At 50.6% G+C, this 25259-nt stretch overlaps 1 protein-coding gene across 1 annotated transcript; it reads right to left on the minus strand.

Annotated features, from left to right (window-relative positions):
• Nucleotides 1-19377: 19377 nt before the first annotated feature.
• Nucleotides 19378-22147, minus strand: LOC119095333 (enoyl-CoA hydratase, mitochondrial). Its single transcript, XM_037218188.1, has 2 exons — nucleotides 22133-22147; nucleotides 19378-20916 (listed from the first exon to the last, which is right to left on the minus strand). The coding sequence occupies exon 2, from the start codon at nucleotides 20866-20868 to the stop codon at nucleotides 19990-19992; it is 879 nt and encodes a 292-aa protein (XP_037074083.1). The 5' UTR covers nucleotides 20869-20916; nucleotides 22133-22147; the 3' UTR covers nucleotides 19378-19989.
• Between the last annotated feature and the right edge of the window lie 3112 nt (nucleotides 22148-25259).

Genomic DNA, 25259 nt, shown 5'->3' on the forward strand with positions numbered 1-25259 from the left:
CTGACTGACTGACTGGCCTAACACTTCATTCCTTCGTTTTTTCATCAGTTTTTCCATTTTCCCTTTCACAAACCGATCACCTGCATGGTACTGGCTACCTGATGGGCGTCTCCGCCTGAGGCTAACGTGGGTTCGGCTGTTATTCTCCGAACTCATCGACAGGGATTTCTTGTCACCCCAAAGCGGTCGCGGACTCAACGTCCTACTTGTTTCCATTGTGGAGTATCTCCAGACGCTCCTTTTGGTCACTCAGTTGGTCGTGTGAAATAAGGTGTTCTACGAACGTCCACATTCCATGCTTTCCTCGATGCGCGGCGACCGTATTTTAAAACGGAACTCCCCTCAGCCTCCTCCTACTGTGCCTCTGAATACTCCTTGCCAAAACCTGCATTTCCAAAAGGTGTGGTGGATTATGATAACTTTATCAAGGTTAGCAATAAGAGTCTCACACGTAAAAAAACACTTGAGAATCGGACATCGCAGCTGGCAAAGCACATGCAGTGTTTATTTTCTTGCTTGTTTATTTTATTTTTCGCCAACAAAGCAGCGCTCCCCTAAGAGGCTACGTCGTCTAGATGAAACGCAATCAATACACAGCATACAGCAGTATGAACATAAACAAGGATGACATATCTCTAAACTAGTGAACACGCCAAATAGTTTAAATATACTTGGCCACTTAAACTCTAAAAATGCCGAAGCAGTCATGAATGACATTGGTGCTGGTGTTGCTAGCTGAAAAGTGTTCAAAACGCTTGGAGGTCTGCAAAACAGACTGTTCTGCACTGTCTGCACACGGGCGCGAGGCACAGCGAGCGGAGTTCGGGTGCGGGTCGATCGAGGCGACACAAGCAGGGGTAAACAGCCGAGCAAGATTTGAGAGTTTAGTTTACCCTGGCAGATGTTTCTCAGGAAGAGTAAAGTGTTGCACTCTTGGTGCTACTAGAGATAGGGCTTTGAAATGAAGCAGTAGGCTGTCATAAAAAGGGAGGCTGTTCCTCCAAGAATGTGTAAGCATTATTCTGCACTCGATCGACCCTCACTGTGTGGGCATTGGCCGCCCCCGTCCAGACCACGCTACAATGCTCTAAAACCGATCGCACGTTTGCAAAATACGCTGCCATCACTGCGCTTCGGATGAATTTTGAACTGTTGGCACCGACTTGGAAGGGCCGAATAATGAGACTAAGTGCTCGATTGTCCCTACTTACTGTGTCAGAGGCACGTAAAGCGTAAGTTAATTTGGTTCAATCACTACGCCAAGGTCCCTACTCTACAAACACATTAAAACTCAGTTTTTTTCTTGGACGGGAGCACGCCTAAGGGTCATCGCGAACGTTTTACACCTTACATGATTGAGGATCAGCCCCCACCTAACCGACCACTCTACGAGATGATCGAAATCATTTCTGCAGCAGCAAGCTGATCGCCGGTAATATGTGGTCATGACTATCAGTGCGAAACAAGATCTCCAAGTTTTGTCTCGCCCGGTGCGAACTCGATCCAACTCGACCCTGAAGAATAAGAGCCGGCTTAGCCGGGCGCCCTGGTTAGCATCGGCTCCCCGTGTACAAACAACCACACCACTCTCCCAGCTTCAAGGTGTGCTTACTAACAAGATGCCTCTCCCCTGCCAGCAGGTTATCCTACACCAGCAAGAGTTCTGTCCGTCGCTTAAGCCTGCATCTGCATATCATGCTCCGGTGCTCAGGCCTGGAATGAGGCAATCGATTTGTGGGCTCCATCGGGAGAACACACTATTGCGTTCACAGCTGTGTTAACCGCAGCGCAGCAATTTCAATCCGTTTTTGTGCGATGTTAGACCCACTATCCTAGCCATTCAACTGCTGTACTGCTATATGGTTCGGTAAATACTGCCATACCTCACGCTTTACACGACAATGAAAGTCTCTGTGTTTGCCTTCCGTGAGAATGCTTAGTCTCCTGATTAAAACACCGAATCTAGCGCGAGCACGAGGTACACTGTGTTTACCGGTCACGCTAACTTAATCACCGAGTGCAGACTTAGCCGACAACAGAAGGTCACCCCGGGGTTGTCGAGAAGCAGCAAAGCCGCATGCACAGGTGAGGAACAGCTCCGGTACCTCTTTGGCGACAATCGCGGGTTGCCTGCCCTTCACGCGAGATCCGCCTTTGCGGAGGACGCCGACGATGTCGAGGTGCCGTTGGAGGATCGCGCGAGCGAGACTGTTTCCAGACTGCGGACTGGAACGGGACGGAGACAGATCCCGGTCAGGCGGGCGGTGTCAATGGCGCAAGCACCGAGGCGCCCAACCGTCCTCATAATATTCGCGCAGCCAGGAGGTGACCGTCTTTGAAAAAGCTTACAAAAATGAGGGGGGAGTGCAGTGTATCACCAGCTGGAAACGTAGCCCCATGGTACACCAGCATTCATGCGTGAGTACGGCACGCCCGTGTAGCTGTATACCTGGCTAAAGGTGTCGCTTCCTGAAATTGGTTTGGGGGGGGGGGGCTGAGCCGTTCAAGTTCATCTAACCCGCCTCCAAATTCTTTGTCCCCAAATTTCGGCCACTTTAAGTTGCATCCCCGCACTCAAGACCAAAACCTTTTTTGAAAATTTTGCCGATTTCCAAGTTGTTTTGATGCTGGGGAATGAATTATCATTCGAAGCCAATGTGAGGCTGATTGTCCGGTCCCCGGAATAACTGCTTTGAGGCAGGCACGGAATCAACGCTTCATCACGCATCTGGAGTTGCACAAGCCAGGAAGGCCTTGGTTTTTATGTTTGGTCCTAGAAGTTGGAAATTTTCATTTAAAAAAAACAAGCCTTCACTATGACGGGAGGTTGTAAAGCAACGTTGTTAACGCACCACTCGTTATAATAAGAAAACCAATATCTGAAAGCTGTGCTCATGTCCAATCTTTCGCTCCAGAGCACACCACTGGCGCAGCTAAAGGGGCAGGGTCGATGGGTGTAATGATAGTGGAAGGGACAAAATGACACTTGATGATGACGCAAAATTGTACTCAAATTGGGGGGACCTGTGACTGGAGGAGACAGGTCACCTGTCTCCTCCAGCCCCGTGGCTACGCCTGTCGCCTAACACGTCGAAACGGCCCGACCGGTGAGCCCGTGCCCACTGTGCCTTCTCGGCCTCGTCTCAGGGGCTCTTCAGTCTCCGTGCCCACTGTGCCTCCCCGGCCTCGTCTCAGGGGCTCTTCAGTCTCCACTCACCGACACCGGTTTTTGACATGGACGCGCCGTTGGTGGTGACGGCTTCAAGTTGGCCTTCGTTGGTGGTGCCGGGTCACGAATTCGCTTACATTGCTGACTGTAACAGTGGAAAGAGGGAGAGAGGGAGCGAGTCTGTGACCGGCCTCTCCACGGCAAATTGCACCGGGTCCCTTCGACACTGCTTTCGCTCGGCGGAGGGGCACTTGGAAGGTGTCTCGGTCCAGAGCCCATACGGTCCAAGCGCGATATGTGATTGGGTAGCCCGAGATATTAACCTGTTCGGATCATGGAATTCGATGCTTTTGGTGCTTCTCTGGCAATCTGGCGCCTACCCTGGCTGCCGAGACAGCCACGGAAAGCGCAGACAGTGCAGTCATCCCAAACGGACACACAGCTCGACTCGTGAGCGATCACAGCTATCGGAGGATGGAGTTAAACAACACAGATCCAACCAAGCATACGGCTCCTCCGGCCGCGCGGCGAAACAGCCATTCGTGAGAAGCGGCCTTGAGACTCCATGCTTCACTTGAATATCAGACGGTTTGTTTGACAGCGCACAAGTCGGTTTCTAACTGGTATCGAAACCGGCGGTCTTAGGAACGGGCAGAGACACGCTCGCTCATCGTCTGTGTTTATCATATTCTTGGCACGTAATGTACACACCTCAGTTCCCATAGCATACATTAAGGCTATGAAGATAAACATAATGCTGTTCAGATTATCACGAAGAGCTCATACCAGGCATTTCTTGGTACGTTTTATCTTTCTACTGGCCCGTTCCTTCCTCCGTTCCCCCTTCCCATCCTCCACTCCCCATTCCCACCGTTACCATGCTGGTCGACGCACGCGGTCCTGTTCCGTACGAGCTGGCCGGTCGTGCAGAGGCAGGTGCTGTTGCGACAGACCACCTCTCCGAAGCCGAAGAAGTGGCACTCGTGGTCGTCTCCACACCAGTCCCCCGGATACGCTGGGGAACGAACGCGTGGGCAATAAGAACCATGGCGTGTTGTTATTGACAGGGTGAAAGGAGCGCCGTTAACATTGGGCGGACCGAAGAGGAGTTTTTCGAAAGTAATACATTTTATTTGCCCTGCTTTTCCTACGTGCGTGTTTTGTAACGCTTGTAACACACTTAATTTGTCGAAATGTTTATCCAATAAATGCCATGAAAGCTTGAAACACACTTTTGAGAATAAAATATGCAAACATAAGGCTACCATCGCGAATTCAAAGAAACTTCATCTTTTGACTTCAATTTCCGCCTAGGGCATTTACCACTGAGGCTCTTTTCGAAGCACACCATGGCTTTGAGAAACGGGATATGACATGGTCTATAATGATGCACTGCTCAACTTCAACCAAAAGTTAAGGTTAGTAGTTGGTTAATGTATAAGGCTAATAATAGACTGAAGGTTAATAGTGCGGGTTTAGACCAGCAGAGCGGAATGTTATGGCTGGAGGGGTAAACAGTCTGGCAATCAGGAAGCTTCATCACATGCAGGGGCGTATCTAGGGGGGGGGGGGCAAGGGGCCATGGCCCCCCCCCTTGGGCCCAGAAGGGGCCCTTGGCTCCGAGGGGGTCTTTGGCCATCCGAACAGGTGCAGTTTTCTAAAACACAAAACGCAACGAAACTGGCTATCTCTGTACTTTCAGGCAACCAAGAACAGTTATAAGCGATAGTGAAGGACCCATGATAAGTATAAAATATTCAGTGGTTGGAAAAATTATGAACTGAAAATGTGAAGCCTCATTACACTGTCTAGGAGTCCCACGTCGTTTCTGAGGACCTATATGCCCACTTGCAGGATCATTTCGATGGTTAAGGAGCATTCCACGTTGCCCTCCATTCCTTTGCATTTGCTCGGAGGCCTTGCGCTGTTGTTTGGCCCTCCTTGTTAACGTGCCGGGGCACTCTAGTCAATCACGGACCCTTCCATGGATTCTTCCCATTCGCCAGAAAGGGTCTGTGGGCTATAGCCGGGGTCCCATATCTTAACCTGCCGAGGTATTCTCGGCTGCTCAGGGGCCCTTCTTGAGCATCTCGGTTAACCTACCGACACATTTGCGATATGTCCAGGGGCCCTCTACATTGGTCTAGGGCGTTTCCGATCCTCTGTCACTTACTTAAGACCCTACGCTCTTGTCGGGGGTCCATCTGATGACCTGCTTAGGTACACCCAGTCGTTCGGGGACCCTCCACACTAGGTCTTGGGTACTTCTTTTCTGAATGAAGGCCCTACGCTCTTGTGGGGGTCCCGATTTGTTAACTTGCTCGGGTACACTCGATCATTCGGGGCCCTCTATATTGGGTACTTCCTATTTCATTGGAGGGCCCTAAGCTCTTGACGGGGGCCATGTATGTTAACCTGCTCTGATGCACTGGATCATACGGGGGTCCTCTGCGTTGAGTCTTGGATGCTCCTATTTGAATGGAGGGCCCTGCGCTCTTTTTGGGAACCTTATGTGTTAACCCGCTCGGGCGCACCCGATCATTCGGGGGCCCTCTGCATTGGGTCTTGGGTACTTTTAATCTGAATGGCGGGGGGGGGGGGGCCTACGCTCTTGTCGTGGACCTATCTGATAACTTGCTCGGGCACATTTGATCATTCGGGGGCTTTCTACGTTGGGCCTTGGACACGTGCTATTTGAATGGGGCCCCGCACTCTTGTCCGTCCGGAAAGCTCTTTCATGTCCGTACACTCTTTCACGTCCGTAAGGCATCATCGCATTTGCTTTCAGTCACAAGTACATTAATAGCACTGGGAGGCACCCCTGAGCTTACTTTTCCACTTGGCTTTTAATTCCTTGTCCCGGGCTCCAAATAAGTTAGACTGATGTACACCCGGAGACGCTGGAGACTCTTCGTCGGTATCCTTTTCTTCAGTGGACATCCTGTTAAGTCTGGAGCGAAAATCCGTGCACATATCGGGCCACCTACCTGCTTCCAGAACTCACGCTTGATTCGCCCTGATAAACAGCGGATGCGATAACACAGCTCCACAGTAACATCCGGCATGGCGTATTTATTTTAATAGATATTAAAATGGCAACGAATGGAGAAGTTCTACAGCAAAGCTACCAAATTAGAGAAATTTGCTCACTGGGCCGTCAGGTCCTCGAAATGCCAAGCGTAAACATAAACATACGCCGATGCAAGCGCGCGATGAGGTGGCGGCCAAGACCTTATAACAACAGTGCGACAGCGCATTGAGCAGCGTAGTCCTTAGAATACTTTAAGTCAACTCGGAGATCAGAAGGCATCTGTGCTGAGCGAGGTGGGCGAATTGTATAGCCAGCTATAGTAGTACAGTCAGCTATAGTCAGCATAATAGTAGTCATAGTTAAACTTCAAGTAATTTCAAGTAATTACTTCCAAGTCATTTCAAATGTGCGGCTGTGGTCAGAATGCCACCAACGGATCTCGTAAGCCTAGTGCTTGGGGTTTGACATAAAAGGCTTTCGTGCCTATCACGATCAATAATGGTGAGGAACAGTGAGGGGAGTGAGACAAAACCGCACACAATGACTCTTAAAGGACTTACCTAGAACAACCTGCACTGACTATATGGGTGTTGTTTCACAAAATGAGTTCGTGGAGGCGAGCTGAGCAGTGAGATAGTATCCCGATTACCACAACGTTACGACAACTAATAGGGTTTATCCAGGAATTTAGCCCATTATGTTCTCTAAATTCGGCGGCGGGGGGGGGGGGGGGGGGTAAACCTCGCGCGTGAATCATTTGGCTTTGTGTTTGAGTTCGTCTAGAACACGCCATATGTCACGACCTTCGTGATGCCACTCGATGCAGATGACGTGATGGGGGTGTGTTTCCCGAAATAAATTGTTTGGGGAACTGAGCAATAATGATCAACGAGACCAACCTCAAAGTACGCCACCACCTGGGTTTTTCGCGGTGCCCCCTTTGTTCGCAAAGTTGGGGAGACTGGAGTCTAAGGGAAGGGCGGGACACTACGACTGAATCGGGAACTACACCCTGCCATCTGAGGCTGTTAGTTTGTTGCATGTGTACTCAGTACTCATGAACATGGCCGATGATTTGAAAGAAGGAACGCAGGTGATTAGTAACCCCTCGCCCTGATTCGCCGTTTTTCGTAAGGACGAACTGACAGTGGGGGTTGGTGCGACAAACCCCATGCCCCTGCCGTTTTCAAACTAGAAAACATAATGTCTGGCCAAAAAAAAAATCACCAGCTGAATTGGTCTCAACGCGAGCTCGCGAATGGTTAATCTTTTTGTTTGGTTGATATTTATCCCCATTATTTCATGACTAAAGGTCAAATTATCCTGAGCATCGAGCTTGTCCAGCTTTGCATACTCATATTACTAGACCACGTCCTGCAGCGACACAAAACTTGAACAGGCGCGTCCCTTGTGCAGTTTGGAGCGTAGTTCTATGCGTTTTTTTTGTTGTTGCAAATACTTATGATGTATGGCTTCGTCAACGTAGCATTGCAGGCCCGCCATGCTGTGGTTCGCGGAATCGTTGATCGCCGCTTACCCCCCGCGCCAGGTTCTAGATCGCCGTCGTGTGCTCCACATCCAGGGGAACACAGGGGTGGCTACACTGTGAGGCGATGATGACGACACTCGCCAGCGCTGGTTAGAAGGGAGGGGGGGGGGGGGGGAATGCGGGAGTACGTGAGGCGAGGCTTATATTGTAAATGGGGTAAAGATAGAAGAAACATTTCATTTCGATTTTTCTGTCCTGTCCCGCTATGTCACCTCCATTCCTGTGCTGCACGTCTGGGAAACCAGAGGTACGGGGTTTCATTCCCCACGGTGCCCGCTCTTCCTGCTGGGGTGAGGGCCATTTCCCCTCCCCTTGGGCCCCAAAGGGGCCCATTAGCTCCGAGGGGGCCCATGGCTAGCCGAACAGGCGCAGTTTTTGACACAAAACGCAACAAAACTGGGTATCTCTGGGCTTTTAGGCCACCAAGAACAGTTATAAGCGAAAGTGAATGGCCTATGAGAAGTCAAAAAATCATTCACTGATTGGAAAAGTTGTGAACTGGAAATATTAAGCTTCTTTACACTGTCTAGGGGCCCATGCACTTTCCGGGGGACCTATATGCCCACTTGCAGGATCATTTGGATCATTGCCTTTGCTCGGAGGGCCCTGCGCTGTGGGCCCTTCCTGTTAACGTGCCGGGGCACTCTGTCAATCACGGGCTCTTCCACGGATTTCTTCCATTCGCCGAAAAGACTCTGTGGGCTATAGCCGGGGTCCCATATTTTAACCTGCCGGGGTATTCTCGGTTGCTCAGGGGCCCTTTACGTGGATCTTGGTTAAACCTACCGACGCACTTGCGATATGATCATGGGTATTTTACATTGGTCTAGGGCGTTTTCAATTATCTGTCACTTGCTTAGGGTCCTATATTCTTGTCGGGGGCCCATCTAATGGCCTGCTTGGGCACACCCAGTCGTTCGGGGACTCTCCACACTGGGTCTTGGGTACTTCTTTTCTGAATGTACTTTCTATCTGAATGTGGGGCCCTACGTTCTTGCGGGGGGGGCCCTATTTGTTAACCTGCTCGGGCACACTCAGTCATTCGGGGTCCCCCTACATTAGGTTCTTGGGTACTTCCTATTTCATTGGAGGGCTCTACGCTCTTGGCGGGGGCTCTATATGTTAACCTGCTCTGACGCACTGGATCATTCGGGGGTCCTCTGCGCTGGGTCTTGAATGCCTCCTATTTGAATGGAGGTCCCTACACTCTTTTGGGAACCTTATCTGTTAACCTGCTCGGGCGCTCTCGATCATTATGGGGCCCTTTATATTGGGTTTTGGGTATTAACCTTATTTGAATGAGGGGCCTTTTCGGGGGCCCTCTCTATCACCCTGCTCTGGCGCATTCGATCATTCGGGGTCATCTACATCGTGTCGGTGGGTATTTCATGTTTGAACGGAAGGCGCTACGCTTCTTGCCGGGTCCCCATCTGTTAATCTGCTCGGGCACACTCAAATATCTGGGGGCCCTCCACATTTTGTCTTGGGTACTTTTCTATCTGAGTGAAACACCCTACTGCACTTGTCGGGGACCCCATCCTGTTCGTCGCCTCGTCCACACTGGGTGTTCGGGGCCTATTTATTGGGTCTTGCGTTTGAATTTAGAGGCCCTGCATTTTGTCTGGCCACCTGACAATCTGCTCGGGTATACTTCATCTTTCGGGGCTCTCGCACTGGGTTTTGGGCACTTCTTTTTTAATGGAGGGCCCTACGCTTTGTGGGGGGGCCCTATTTTTAACCTGCTCGGGCACACCCGACCATTCGGGGGCCCTCTACATTGGGTCTTGGGCACTCCTATTTGAATGGAGGGCCCACGCTCTGACGGGGGCCTACATGTTAAATTGCTCGGGCGCATCTATTCAGCTGCTCGGGCCGGTGGCGGATGTAGAAGGTGGAGGGGGGGGGGGGGGGGGTGGAGGAGGCACGGGGCCATGGACCATGGACCATACCGGGGGTATCTAAAGGCTCCACAAAGGGGCCCGTAACCAGCCGGACGGACGCAGTTTCCTTACAAAAAACACAACAAAATTGGATGCATTTGGGCCTACAGACGGCCAAGAACCATTGTCAGCAGCAAAAGAAAAGAGTTCATAAGGAAGTCATTCTTCGCTGATCGAGAAAGTGTTGCTCAGGGGAAATTTGGGGGCTCATTACACTTGCCTCGAGGCATTGCACTGTTGGGTGCCTGTTCCTATATGTCCGCTTGCCGGGTCAAATCTGATCGCTGAGGAGCTTTCCACGTTGCCCTTGATCTCTTTACATTTTCTTGTAGGACTCAATGTACTGTTGGGACGCTTTCTACCTCCATGTCTGAGCACTGTTGATCGATCAGGTTTTCCTCCACGGATTCTTGACATTCGCCCAAAATGCTCCTATATCCTTTTTCCGGTGTCCATATGCCAGGGTACACTCGGCTGCTCAGGGGCCCTTCATATAAGTCTCGGGTTCTTTCCACTTGCTTGGAGGGCCTTGTGCTGTTCCTAGGGCTCTTACAAGGTAAGGCACGGAGACACTCGATGCCCAGGGGCCCTCTACTTTGATTGAGGGCTCTCGCCCTTTGGTCTCATTTGCGAAGGACTCTTCATTCCTATCGAGGCTCGTGTTGCATAGCCTGCCCGTGCACTTCTTGCTCGCACAGGGGATAATAATGCATTGTCTTGGATAATTCCCATTGCTCGGAGATTTGAAGTGGCCGCCTCGATGGGAAGAAAACTCATTGGGCTCCCTCCTCACCACTATGAAAGATATTATTTCCATTTGTTGGGCTTTTTCCAGCGAGTGTGTTACGTGATAACCTGAGCGCACCAATTCGCTTATATCATGTGTGATAAATCGTATAATTCGTATAAATTGAAGCTTACGTAAGCTGTCAAGTGCAATTGCAAGGAATGTTATGCATATAGCCAACATACAAACATATTATATATATATTATATATATATATATATATATATATATATATATATATATATATATATATATATATATGTATGATGTATATATGCATAAAATAGTAATAGCCTCATTTCCTCGTAGAAAGAAACAGAAGAATGGAGAGATAGATGCGTTCATATTTCGGCAACGTGCCTTTACCCAAACGAATATCAGTAGCCTGCTGTTAATCAACAAACTCTACCGACATTCGTTTCGATAAGGTGTGCTGCCGAAACATCAATGCATCTGTCTCTCCACTAACTCACTCTTGCCATCATGGTGAGTCCTAAAATAGTTTCATGAATTGAGTAAATGTGCTTATTTCTCTATTCTGTCCAACTTTCTTTGCAAGTGCACAATGTCAGCATGGCTCATTGCATAAACTTGCACTGGATGATTATCTGCGATTGGGTCACATGTCTGAGGACTGGAAACTCTGTAAATGTGTTGCGAGATGTTCACGATGGTCCGCTAATATGCAATGGCTGGCGCTCCCAAAATATCGCTTATAGTTACAACATTGAGTTCACTAAACATGCACTCGAAGCGAAATAAGGAGAACGTTCCAGCATCTTCTGATTCATGTGCGGTTCAGCCACGTGCCATCAGACATCTTGACGCTACGATACATTATACATTGGCCTTAAAAAGGACACCGCAAAAGTCAGGCAAGGGAATTATTTGTTCTCGCTCGAAAAATGCGGATGAGATATCTTGCGCACTAGCAGATCCCACCAAATACGCTCGTGACGTACACCAACAGATCCCCGTGACGAGCTGTTTCGAAGGCTCTTTGACAGCCCAAATCAGTTTGTCGCCTGATACCGTATTTCCTCAGTGATGGTACAGCTGTCAGCGGGCAGTTGTAACCTTCAGCTTAGTAGTTAAGCTATTGTCGGCGATTTCTACGACTTCTCTGATTTTTAGCTTAACGGTTGTTAGATGCGAAACACACCAGTCGCCATGCCGCTCAGGCAGGCAAATTGATGCTCGAACTCAAGTGGCGCAGTTGGGGTATCTCATCCAAAATCAGATTTCAGCAAGATGCTTGTAGGGAAGTCGGGAAAGGTTGGAGAGAGCTATGGGAAACCCTTATTTTTCCCACCGTCTTGGGAAGGCTTTTTTATTTCCAAGCTTTCTCCGACCGAGCCCCCGCCATAGACCATCGCTTGGGTCCAGCCTGAGACTTCCTCGAGCCATTCGACCGCCAGATCTTTGGCATTCGCTTGGGGAAGTCATTTTTAGAGCGTGAATGCCATGGGCAGCTCGTAGAACGCTCCGGACACCCCCCGCTTAGAGAAATGTTGAGAAACAGTCCGGAAAAGTTGCAAATACCTAGCCAAAGTGCTTTAATTTCGAAGCTGATTTCAAACAATCCTCCGTCGGAAAGCTGGGGAATTGGGACTTTTCCAAAATCGCTGGCTGGGAATAGGGTCCCTGCGGAAACCGGACAACTTCCCATGACAAGTTATTTGAAAACTACACCTCCACTGTCATTAGCTCTCTTTCTTTTGAGAGTTTGACGAGTATGAAAACAGTTTTCCACCTAGGGATTTATTCTGAAGACGCCAACACATGTCATATGTCAGGCAACAGCTCCGATTTCACCAGCCTCGTACGATTTAGCTGCTTTTTTAAAGTTAACGGTCGTTTGGACGTCAAACACGTCAGTCGCCACGACAGTCAGACCGGGGAACTCACTCACCCAAAATGTGAGAGCGAGCTATCTGACCGAAAACCAGATCTCACCGCAGAAGGCCGTTGACGCATCAACTGACTCACCAAGACGAGCGGTTGGGGAAACTATGCCCTCTTTTCCAGCACATATTCTTATTTCAGAGTCATCTCAATTTCAAACACGCTATTTCGCGAAGAACATGATGCTTGAGCTTATCCTGGTTAATACGTGTAATAATATAAACATATAATAATAAACGCATATAATAAACGTATAATAATATAAACGTACGATACGTGTGATGGGTGATGTGTTAATTTAGAAGCGTCCATATATCGTCAAGTGAAAGCATAACAGTACCATGCGGCCGTCACCAATATGGTTTCACTAACACCCGCTGTTGGGTTGAGACTAGTCCGGCACTGGTGTTATCAACACTGATCTCCCTTCCATGTTACACGCGTTCCCCTCTGACAGCGCCATTGCTGCATTTGCACGCTTATACCAGTACAGTAAAACATACAGTAGCTCGGTTTACCAGCAGGACGCCCAGGCCAGGTGCTAGTAGGACACAGCGCGTTGTAAACAAAGCCTCAATTAAAATTAAAACTTAAGACCTAAAACAGAGCGTGAATTTCACAAAAGGAAAATGATAGCTCGGCAAAGTAGGCGCAGCATTCCCATCCGTTCGTCATGGGAATGACTTGCCTTGTGACAAACCTGCTGATATTTAGTTCCGGAGGACATGTCTCACCATCACCTGAGTGAAATTTTGGTGACTTACTTTGGTGAAAGCACGTTTCCCCCCGTCCATTTTGCATGGGAACTGGCATACTTCACGTCCAGTCACCGCTAAACCAAAAATGAGACGAATCGTAAAGGGCACACTGAATAGGTCCACTTTGACCACCATGTTTGCCTCTACAGAGAAGGCTCAAATAACCATTGCAGCCGAGACGCCCTTTAAAACCGATAATTAGCCAATTCTATGGGAATCAGGCACTAGCTGAAAATTGATTTAACATTCCTGTAACTCCGTCAGTAGAACAGCTCATGAAAATTGAGGCGCCGTTTTTGAATGAGCTTGTCATGGGGAGTCCTTTGGTGTGTGAGATGACGGTGTGCGCTGAGGTCAGATTGTAAGTGAGAGGTCTCGCCGTCACCTCCTGGGCGAGAACATGAGTTCCCACAACTGGCTTACATAGCAACGTATGTTTCACGTGCAGCTGTTGCAGAAATAAAAAAAAACAGCGCCGTTGCAAGGGCCGACGAAGTCGGAACTAAGGCATTACGTGAAAGCTGACTTCACTTCGATAGAACCAAAAATCTGCTTTTTAAAAGGGCCAATACATGACTGATTTCGTGGGACAAACACTACTGTTTTGAACATATAACATGACTCATTTGATGGGCATTCATTGGATGGAAATGGCACTTTTAGTATTATTTCAAAATTCGCCTGGTCCGCACACGTCCTCTGCTGGACCTGAAGGCCAACACAGCTTGCTGTAAAGGAATGTATGTTTATCCATTTGTCTCCAGTGTTTTAAAAAAAATCAGTCTCCCGAGACTGTTTGAAACATACACTGATTTTGAATGGAATGAGTGAATGCACGATGAATGAACGGTGATATTTACGATGCAACACGGAATGCAGGGCACCAGTTGGCAGTCGGAAGATGGCTCACCCAGTGCACGTCTGTAGTAGATCCGGAGGGTCGGAGGCCGCTTGGTGCCCACGTTGCCACGGACGCTGAATAGTATGCACGTCCCGTCGGCCGTATCGCGACCGAAGCTGAGACAGCGCAGCCTCACCAGGCACATCCAGCGACACCGACCTGCGAGCCATGTGACGTATTATGACGCATCCGCAGCCGACGCGGCGGTGCTGACGGCGGTGATCACCATGCGAGGATATCGGTATGCGCAACTGACAGGGTGCCCTGTTTGCGGCTATTCTGTGGAGCAAGATTTCCGGCGTGTTATCCCGCAAATCTGCTACAATGACTTGTCCTTATGGTCTGAATTATGCTTACAAAGATGTATGTATGGTGTCATGAGCGCGATTAAATTCAAACGTTTGGTCTGTCCGCGGGACAATGACGTCACTCTACTTATCTCCAGAAGACCTCCGCGCCACCGCGCCGGCACTTGTAACGTTACATTATAACGCTTATCGTGGTGTGCAGACGACTCACGCACAGCGTGCATGGGAGGGAGGAATGCACAGAGGGGATCTGCGCGAACACAAGTCAGAACTTCCTAGCAATGTACAGAGATCTGTTCGAGAACAGATTAGAACTTCCCAGCAGTGCACAGAGGAGGTCTGTTCGAAAGAAACTGGAATGTCCCAAAGCTGGCGTCACTGCAAGACGGCTTAACACATTAGTTTGGCTTAACTGTTCCGCCAAAACGCTTAAAGTTTCTACATCAAAGTTGAGAAACGTTGCAGTAGCACATGCCCTCAAGGGGGCGTGACACGGCAGCCGTGCTCGTGCGTCATACCCACACTCCGACAGGTGGGCTGTTTCGGAGAGCACTTCTGCGTTGGGCGCGGGTCCGGGTGTAAACTGCCAGCCGGCGTTGCGGACCACGAACGCATCGGAAGGCAGGGACAAGATGGTAGCCCCGGTCGAGAGACCAGCAGAGGTCAAGGCGGCCAGCACCGAGGTCAGCCACATGTTGACCTCTCGGCGGACCCGGTTGTACTGCCGCCAGCGGGACCGAGCCACTACGACGGGCCCGGCCCGGTCACCCGGCAACGCGGTACAAGCCGGCGGCCTCACTGCGCGGGACTGCGCCGGCACGGCCGCTGGCCAGGTGAATGACGTACTGTGCGTTTCATAAATGCTGTTCATGTTGTAATAACAGCATATTCGGTGATTTTTGGAGAACATGTTTTACGTTGAAAATCTGGTAGGTGACTTATGTGTTCGAACATCCATTACCATTTATCACCATTACCAGTACACAGCACAACGAGCAAAGTCTTAGCTATGCGGTTCGGGTTGCAGAGGCTCAGTCTATTTTGCAGAGCAGTATCAGCATCATCCCTTTTGTGTGCTTTCCTCCGGCGGCTTTTCAGTACTTGCGCCAACGCAGAGATGGTATCGCTGCTCAGAATGCCACCAAACACACGCAAAATGTGCGTAGCCAGATATCAGTTGGGTTCGTTGATTCGAAACGATCAACGAAGTGGGCTTTCCTGTTTCACACTGAAAAGTAAGCGACGTAATCGCCTAAGTTGTCAGTCACGCAGGATAGTCAAATGGGAGGGGAGGCTCAGGCCACTCCCCCCCCCCCCCGACGAAAGTATGCAAAGTGATGCCCTGTCTGAGGCGTACTGCATGACGTCGGAAAGGTGAGCCGTCCGACCCGCAACATTTCCTCACGACCGTCTAGGTAACTCTTAAGCCAATCAATTTCCTGTTACATCATAACAGAGCAGCTTGGTGAGGAGGACGTCATGGTGGACGACGTTGAGAGCCTTCGAGGAACTGATCATCGTCACCAACGATATCAATCCAATATCGATGTTATGCTGTCGAGCCAGACATCCTCGATTGGAAGGCATGGCCAGCGCGTATGCGGGGACGGGCTCAGTAAGCTGATCGAATGCAGGTAGGTTATCACTTGGCTACCAACTACTTTTTCCAGGATCTTAAATAGCATGCTGATTTGTTGTAATGTAGGCTGTGTTAAACGACCAGGCAGGGATACCAGCCGTTCCCACCGATCCCTTCCGGCTGTGGGGATCGGTGCGACATATGCTGTCCTTCATCGGTCAGAAAAGAGCTGTAGATATTGATTCAAATATTATGACTGTCCCGTCTCTTCATGACATGAAATTAAATGTCACTCCGCTGCCAGCAAATGAATGAAATCAATGTTAGCACAAAGTGACAGTGAGATAGGAGGGGCAGGTGGTTCAAAAATCAACGAAACTGTGTCCACCGCAGATCATCCAACGTGTGTGCCGTATTCCTCCTTTACCCCATAACCATCCTGACGACGCCCCTGTCGACCCTCCCTGGGCACGCCAGTGACGCCTGGTGGCAACTGGACAAAAGTCAGCTGGCTTGTGCAATGTGGTGGGCAGACCAGCGAATGGCGTCCGGTATACGATCGCGTATACAAAGTAATTTGGTTGTCCTTTTGGACCTTTAGGACCTTTGATAATAACTAGAACCCTGTTTGCACACGGCCGAACGTTCTCCAAGGCTCTCGTAACATGCAAACTATCCACCAGCGCTAAAAATGCACGATCAAATTGCAAGCCTTAAAATATCTCGCGACGACCAAATCTCAACGAAATCTGATGCCTGCAGCCGTGGTTTCCAGGGGGTCGACCTGTCCTAGATATACGCGCTAATTTTTGTGAAACGAACTGTCCGTTACGATAATTGGCGAAAGCACATTTGCTGTGAACAATAGTGTACAAATTTTGTACACGTGCTTCATACATTCGAACTTTTCCAAACCAACCTTTCCATATAAGAACATTCTACATGCGTACTTGTATGGTCATGCCCTACGAACATTTGGTTACGAACTTTTGCTTGCGTGCTTCTGCGTTGGGAACTTCATACTCCACGTGCAGTTGCTTACGAACAATTGGTGACTTACTTTTCGCATACATATTTTTTCTAGCTAACTTTTGTTAAAACGAACTCGGTCAGGCCCACTGCACGCGTGGCTCTCAATGCACACAATGCAAGACAGCTTGGACACTGTTGTCGGCTTGAGCTGAAAATCGGCGACGTCAGCCGAGGGTGGTGTAAGGTCCTTGTGCCGGGGATAACCGCACCGCGTACACCGACGGCAATATGAGGTCCCACACCGGTGCTGATTCGCGATCTCACAACAGTGGCGATGTGAGGTCAAAAAGAGGCAGCTATACGAGGTCCTCCAGTGGCGATGATACGAGGTCTCACAGCGGCTACGATGCAAGGTCCCACAGCGGCTACGATGCAAGGTCCCACAGCGGTGGCGATAAGAGGCCGCACAGCAGCGGCGATACGAAGTCTCACAGCGGCAACGATACGAGGTCCCACAGCGGCAACGATGCGAGGTCCCACAGCGGCAACGATGCGAGGTCCCACAGCGGTGGCGATACGGCCGATACGAGGTCCCACAGCGGTGGCGATACGAGGTCCCACAGCGGCGAAGTGGCAGTTTAGCTCATCCGCTGCTGCTTCGGCCCCGCTTCGAGTTCGCAACAGATGTGCTGGCGGTCGGCATCGGCTTCACAACAGACAAGCTCCTAGGCTGCTTCGGGCTCGCAGCAGGACGGGCTCCTGCCCGGCGTCGGGTCACCTTGGCGAACCCCTCGAAGGTCGGCCTTCTGAAGGTCAGAAACGACGACTATCGCTGGACACCGTGCGGCCGCGCAGGAAATCGTGCCGCGCTGCGATAAGACAAGATTTCGTCTGGTCACGGAGCAGCGCGACGCCTGGCTTGGCCTCCGCGGCGGACAGGTGCCGCCGAGTGCCGCTCGCGACGCACTGCTCCAGCGCTGGGGCTCGCCGGGCCGCGCCATTAAGGGTAGGAGGGGGGGGGGGGGGGGGGTGGTAGCACGGCTCGCTCACCCGCGAAAGCGTTGGAGAACATAGCCAAGCTAATCTCATGCCAAGCGTCATTCCGCAGTGCACTGCTCAATTGTTTATCTTTTTCGCACAAGCTTCGCGTCATTGCAGTAGCGCGGAGTTTGAAGGATTGCGAAGCATGCTCACTGTGCAATCTAAGTGCAACTGTGCTCACGGTTCACCTGGGGTAGCTGTGCACTGTGCGCATGGTTCACTGTGCATCCGGGGGAGATGTACGGGCCGGCGCTACTCGGTGCCTGGGTATTATTATTCAGCCATTAGTGGCATGTAAAACACCACGTTTTTAACACTGAGGTGGTCAGTGGTTGGCCTCTTCAGCTCTACGATCACTGGTGTCACGTGATCAGAGTACATCTGGCGCCCTTCGCCAGCAGAGCCCAAAGGCAGTCATACTGTTCCATGAAGACAAACTGACTGTTGGTCCGAGCTCTGTTGATCTCAGTACAAGAGCCACGAGCTCAGTAGATTTTCAAAAAGCTTCCTGGCTAAGTCCAAAATAGTTTTTACGCTATTTTACAAATACACCTGTCGGCATGCTTAGCAAGAGCGTACGGCAAACACCAAGTTCAAATATCACCACCCGGTAACCACAACTGCGATGATCTTGGTCAGCAATTTTCGTTTCCATTTGCCTAAAGCGGACATAAATCGCACTGATGCATGCTATTTTGCACACTGCGAGGGAGATGAAACTGGCACTGGCGCTGAGGTTGCCACCTGCTGGTAGCTCAACAATGCAGACCAAAAGTGAAAATTCGTTTTCATTTTTATGGTTAAAACAGTTTTGATCGTCGCAATGCAACTCCTAAGTCCCGCGATTTCGATCCAGGCCACTGACATCTCTTATGAAACTTCTCCAGTTATGATCTTGAGTCCTCCATCATTTCGAGTTTTCGTTCCGTGGCTGTTCGAATGTAAAGCTTACAAAAGTCCCCAAAATGTGGGTTGATTCCGTCACCCAAGTCACCAGTTGGTTTAAAGCCTTGAGCCTGGATGACATTTGCCTCCTTCCCCAACCTGTAACCTAATGACCAGACATCTCAATAAGGCGTTGCCGCCTCTAGCCTGCCTTACCTAGCTTAACAGTTCCCGGGATTCCGTAATCCGTATCCTAGACTACCCTGCACAACCGGACTCTGTGCAAGAAGTAAGCTGAAAATACATGGAAATATCCCATTTGGCAGCTTCATTTAACTATCAGCGGTTTCCAAGGCGACCTGGTCCACTCTGTATCTCCTAAGCTCAACTCCGGTCGCGTGGCCGGCTGTCACTCGAACCCCTTCCTTCGTTGGCCATGGGAGAAAAAGGTAGGCATTTTCTTCCAACACCAAGTAGATGATGACTGGGGGTTAACGCGTTACCGGCTGCCAGGACCACTTGGAAACGGGGGGACGGGAACACCACGTAGAGTTCGTTCTTTTCCTCCATATATTTGTCTGAACCTTTTCCCCGCTCACCTTCCTACAGATATGTAAAAATAGCATCCACTTCCGCCCGAGCACACGGGAGTGCAGCAGGCAACACATGGTTAGTAAATCACTGCTTCACCTAAGCGATGTGCCGCTTCTGCCATGCACAATACTACTGAAAAGGGAGGCAAACAAACATCAACAAAACAACAACGGTCCAGTCGCTAGTTAGTGGTTGTACGTGTAACTAGTGAACTGGTTAGACAGGGAGAACGCTTATCACGTGATCAACATTCTTGGCTTGCTTCACTGGCAGTTGCAGTGGGCAGTGCGACACTACGGATAATCACTAAGCCATGTAGTAAGTAGCAGTGTAATAGCTACGCGACAGTGGCACACCTACTGACATACTGATTTTACCCGTTCTAAGCACTTATTGTCCCAGGCTGCCACGACCTGCCGTTCCCACAACACACGCGCAAACAATCATGGACATTCCCCCCGAGTGTGACACGTTCCAATGTCATATTCCCATTCCTGCAGCACCATACCATCTGCAACCCTCGACTCGAAGCTCTGTCACCTGCCGAACCACCGGGCCAAGCCGCCTCGTCTAGCTATCCGTGAAGTTGGCCTTCCTCTTCTCGACGAAGGCCGTCATGCCCTCCTTGCGGTCGTCGGTGGCGAAGGTGGTGTGGAAGAGCCGCTTCTCGAAGTGCAGGCCCTCCTGCAGCGTCATCTCGTACGCGGCGTTCACTGCCTCCTTGCACATCTGCACGACCAGCTTCGAGTGCGACGCCATTTTGTCGGCGGTCTTGACGGCCGCGTCCACCAGTTCGCCAGGTGGCAGCACCTTGCTGACCAGGCCGGCGCGCTCGGCCGTCTGCGCATCAATCATGTCGCCTGTCAGGCACATCTCCATGGCCTTGGACTTGCCAACGGCGCGCGTGAGCCGCTGCGTGCCGCCAGCGCCCGGGATGGTGCCCAGCGCGATCTCCGGCTGGCCGAAGCGCGCCTTCTCGCCGGCGTAGATGACGTCGCACATCATGGCGAGCTCGCAGCCGCCGCCGAGCGCGTAGCCGTTCACGGCCGCCACCACCGGCTTGGTGCACTGCGCCACGCCACCCCAGAAGGCGAGGAACGAGCCGCGGTACACGTCGGCGAAGCGCTTGTCCTGCATCTCCTTGATGTCGGCGCCGGCGGCGAACGCCTTCTCGTTGCCCGTGAGGACGATGGCGCCCACGGCCGGGTCCTGCTCGGCCTGGTGCACCGCCTCCAGCAGCTCCGACATCAGTGGGCTGCAGAGCGCGTTCAGCGACTTGGGCCGGTTCAGCTGGATGACGGTGACGCGCTCGCCCTCGCCGCGCTGCTCCACCAGGATGTGCTCGTAGGCGGCGGTGCTGGCCGGGCGGAGCGCGGCCGCGCCCAGCGGGCGCACCAGGCCCAGCCGAGAGGCGCCCAGCCGGCACACATGTGACAAGGTGAAGGACATTGTGGTGCTTGCTGATGGGATTGGTGGATCACTCTGCTCACTGGCTCTCTGAAACAGGTCACACATACCAGGTGTAACAGCTGGTTGGAAAATACAATGCATGCCTTACTGAAAAGGATCTTACATACTGAAGGGGACAAACACACAAAAAGCACAATGTTTGATTAGGTGCTAGAGCTTGGCTATTCACATGTCAAGCAAATTGAGATCAGAGCCACAAAAATATCAAAGCTTGCAGCTCCACATCATCCTTAAAAGAGCGGATGGATAACACCCTTCAAAAGATAGCTCATCCATAATACTTTTCCTTATCTCACTTGACAAATGAATTACTTCACCTGAAATAACCTATCTTTTCTGATCATCACTATGACTAAAAAGCTTTACTGTGCATTGTTGATAGTCCGCTTCGAGTTTGGCTGATGACATCAATATCAGCAAATATGCAGCATAACCAACTGCAACAACATTGAATAATCCACCCAAAATTAGCACAGCTAAAAAGCATCCAAGCTGTGCTTTCCTTCCAGCAACCCCTTTCTCCACATAACTATCAACTTAAGCTTTTCTCCTAATTGTGTTCATCAAGACTTCTTATTTTTCTGACTTGCAGCATCTAAGCCCTCTAGCCATGTTTGCTATGCTAATGCCATTAACAATAAAATACAATAATAATTAAAGCTATAGGGTGCAGCAGCAATTATCAAACAATACTAATGGCCAAGTAAAATTGGTAACTGTTAGTATGGCTGGGAAATGTGGCAAGTGTGCATACCAGCAGCCATGCAATGCCTAAATTTTGCCAAAATTTAACACTTCTCTTTCCACAGCATTCAATGATGTGGTAGCCATAGTATTCATAATGGTGACCATTGCCCATTAGAGTTAAGTTTCAACTCATGAATACTTCATGATGCATTATCTTTTGAGTTTTTGCCTCCCCAAAATTTCACTAACACTATCTTCCCAGTTTGCCTTCCCAGATAGTTCCTCCATTAACATGTATAGGTAATGGTGGGAGGACTTAAAATCTGAATAATCTGCCTCCTTTAGAAGCTTGTTAGGACAGTGAAAATACCACAGCGCAAACAAAAATGTGGTTATTTGTATGACCCATGGGCCCCTAAATGGAGACTACGAAAACGTTTTGGGATGACCATGCACAAGGTCACTTGTCCTACGCCACATCATGGTAAAATGTGGGAACTAATAAGTTGAACAATACTCAACCACCCTAACAAAATTCAGCAATGCGTGAACGAACAACTAAAGACGGGAGAATGTGCAACTGGGAGAACTATTAACGACGCGCGCTACCTGTACGGGCCCCACCGCAACACGCACACCCGGCTGCGCGAAAACGACGCAAAATCCTACCACGAGCTATGTTTAGCCAAATATGGCGCAGCTGGGGCGAAAAATATGTGAAAAGGTGAAAACTATTTGACTGCGGCATCTGCAGTCCTCTTTGAGCTAAGACATCATCCATTCAATTTTCTTATAACAGCAGAAACTCACTTGCCATATGCAACTGTTCTGGCATGTGTAAATGTTTTAGTTTTAGACAGGGGCTGCGCAAAAGGAGCACGGCGGACGCACCCCCTATCAACGGATACGAGGTGGGAGGCAGTTCCCCTATCCTAACAAGTTGCGTGCGGGAAAATATGTTATTGGCACATATTCTCACTAGAGGGCCCATATCCACAACTCTGACTATGCTGAACTACCTCATATCGATAAAATTGCATTGCTTAAAAGCTACTTCTATGCTTCTCGGACTCCTCCACCGATCAGCGTTACTTCCCCCACGCTGACAGGGAACTCTCAATGCCTTCTGTGCTTAGAGCTCAAACCCTGATTAGGAGATGAAAGGTAAATCATGTGCCCGCAGCCAATAGCACGGGGGAGGGGGCACAGGGACATGCCACCACCCTTAGGCTCTGAGGGGTCCTCGTGACCTGCGGTTAACGGCCTGATTTAAGGCCCGCCGGAAGTCGTATTCAGAAGTCAGACCAGCAGGGCCGGGCACTGTAATGCCAGCCAGAGAGCCAGGGACGCTGATCGATGATCGATTATGTCGGCAAGGGTCTATATGACGGTCAGACACCACCAGTGATGCACAGCCGGCTCCATGGCGGCATGAGCCTAAGAGTCTATTTTTCAAGTAGGGACAGAGCCGGAGCCAGCGATTTACATTGATCAGGGCCCTAGCGTATATCAGGGCCCCAAAGCGCCTAACGACGGCACGTTGTTGGCAAGGGGCCCTGAGTCGGCCACAGGCAGTGCTTGAGAAGACTCGGAGAGCCTGGAGGACCCATCGGGGCCGACCATCAAGGGCCCGATTGGAGGGCCTAAGGGCACGAAAGAGCTGGTCGGAGATCTTACTCAGGGGCCCCGGCCTGCGGGGACGGGCGCACAAATGACAGTCAGATGGCCTTTGCGCTAGCCGGGGACCTCCTGAGTTGATATGGGTCTATATGACGGTCAGGCACCACCAGTACCGCACAGTCAGCTCTATGTCGGTACGGGCCTGAGCGCCTGCTTCTCTATCAGCTACAAAGCCGGGGCCAGAGACTCACACTGGTCGGGCCCCTGTATCTGTCAGAGGCCCACAACACCTAACAACGGGTCCTGTGCTCGCAAGGGCCCCGATTCAACCAAGGGTAATGTTCGATAAGCTGCCTAGGCCGAAGAGAGGCCTAGGCAGCCCACCGGCATTGGCTGATCAAGGGCTCGGTTGAAGGGCATAAGGGTCCGAAGGACTACGTCCAGGACTACGCAAGCACTACGCAAGCACTACGTACGTCCCATAAAAATTCTTAGCCCATAGGGCTATGACCTTACATGTTAGAGGTCCTCTTGGACCGTTTTAGAACCCCCAAGAATATTGGAGAGTCTAAATCGGCCAGAGACCACGTGCACCGAAACAGTTGGTTCCCTGTCAATCTCATGCCTGGGGGCCCATTTCTTAATCAGGATCAAGGCCGGGACAACGATTCGCATTGGTCTGGATCCCTGAAACAATGGCTGAGGTCCCTGTGTTGGTCCAGGCGCCGCAGTGCCTAAAATGGGTACTGTGGCAGCAAGTGAACCCGAGTCGGCCAGGAGCGGTGTTTGAGTGGCCCCGAAGAGAATCGGAGGTTCTCTCGAGACCAAAGATCAAGGGCCCGACTGGAAGGCTGAAGAGTCCGAAGGGCCGCCTGTAGTTTACATTAAGGGCCCTCAGGGCCCTGATATCAAATGTCAAGGTAGAGGGCCTCTTGCATCGATTGCGAGCTCTGATACAGAGCGCTCCTCTATTTCGTCCATAGACCTCCAACTACCAAGCAGTCGGCTCCGTGTCGATCCGAGCTCTGGGGGCCTATTTTCCACGCAGGGACAAGGCCGGACCGCGATTTACACTGGTCCGGCCGGCGGCAACAATGCGGAGCTTCTGTATCGGTCAGGGACCCACAGTGCCCAACAGGGTATTCTGTGTCAACAAGGGACTTCAGGTCGGCCAGGAAAATATTTGCTCAGCATGGACGGGGACAGGACCCCGAATGACTAGAGGGCCTCTTGCGTTGGCCCTGAGGCCCTCTGACAATGAAAGGAAACGAGAGCTTATGATGAGTGTTCTCAGACAATGGAAGCGGCATGTGCCAGTCGAGGCCCCCAGTACCGAACGGCGGGCCCTCTACCCCAATATTCGCATGGACCCGTTAAGCCAAACTGCAATCCATGTGCCAATTACTGAGTGGTTGCAGAAATCGGGGAAGTTGTTCCCTCAATGAGAGTTCCTGTGTCGATTCGGGGTTAACAGTGCGGGTGAGGAGGCCTCCCACGTCAGGGAAAGGAACGATGCAATGTGATGTGTCCCGTTGAAGGCCTCCAGAACGACCAGGGGATCCCGTCCTGGTCGCCAGAATGGCAGCCATAAGTCACCTCGCGTTGGGACGGGGTGGCTCTTCAGACATCGACCGAGCACAATAATGAGAGACTAATATTATTTTTTAAGGAGATCCCTTGTCCGTGAAGAAGCAAGGGGTCTCATTAGTGTTGAAAAGAGTAGGCTGAAATGGGTTAAGAAACGAACCAGGTCACCCTATTTTGCTTTAAAACGTTTTTTAACAGAATCGGCCAGTGAAACAAATAACATCAAAGGCTTGAGCTCGCGCGCCTGCAATCTCCGGAGCCAGGACAGCGATGACCTGTGTTGCAGCTTCCCTAAAGCGAACAGCATTGGTCACTGCAGGTGATGCCAGGAGGTGGCCGCCGTGCGCGTGAGAACGACCATTGTAAAATAATGGTGCCGAATGTCTTCCAAAGTTCATTCGTGTCGTTCAGAGATTACACTGGGCGTATCTTTTTTGAAACTTATTAACAAATCTTACGAAAATTATCAATTCTGC

Source organism: Pollicipes pollicipes, unplaced genomic scaffold (genome assembly GCF_011947565.3).
Source record: "Pollicipes pollicipes isolate AB1234 unplaced genomic scaffold, Ppol_2.1 Scaffold_4219;HRSCAF=4965_pilon_pilon_pilon, whole genome shotgun sequence".
In the NCBI taxonomy this organism is placed as follows: Eukaryota; Metazoa; Arthropoda; class Thecostraca; order Pollicipedomorpha; family Pollicipedidae; genus Pollicipes; species Pollicipes pollicipes.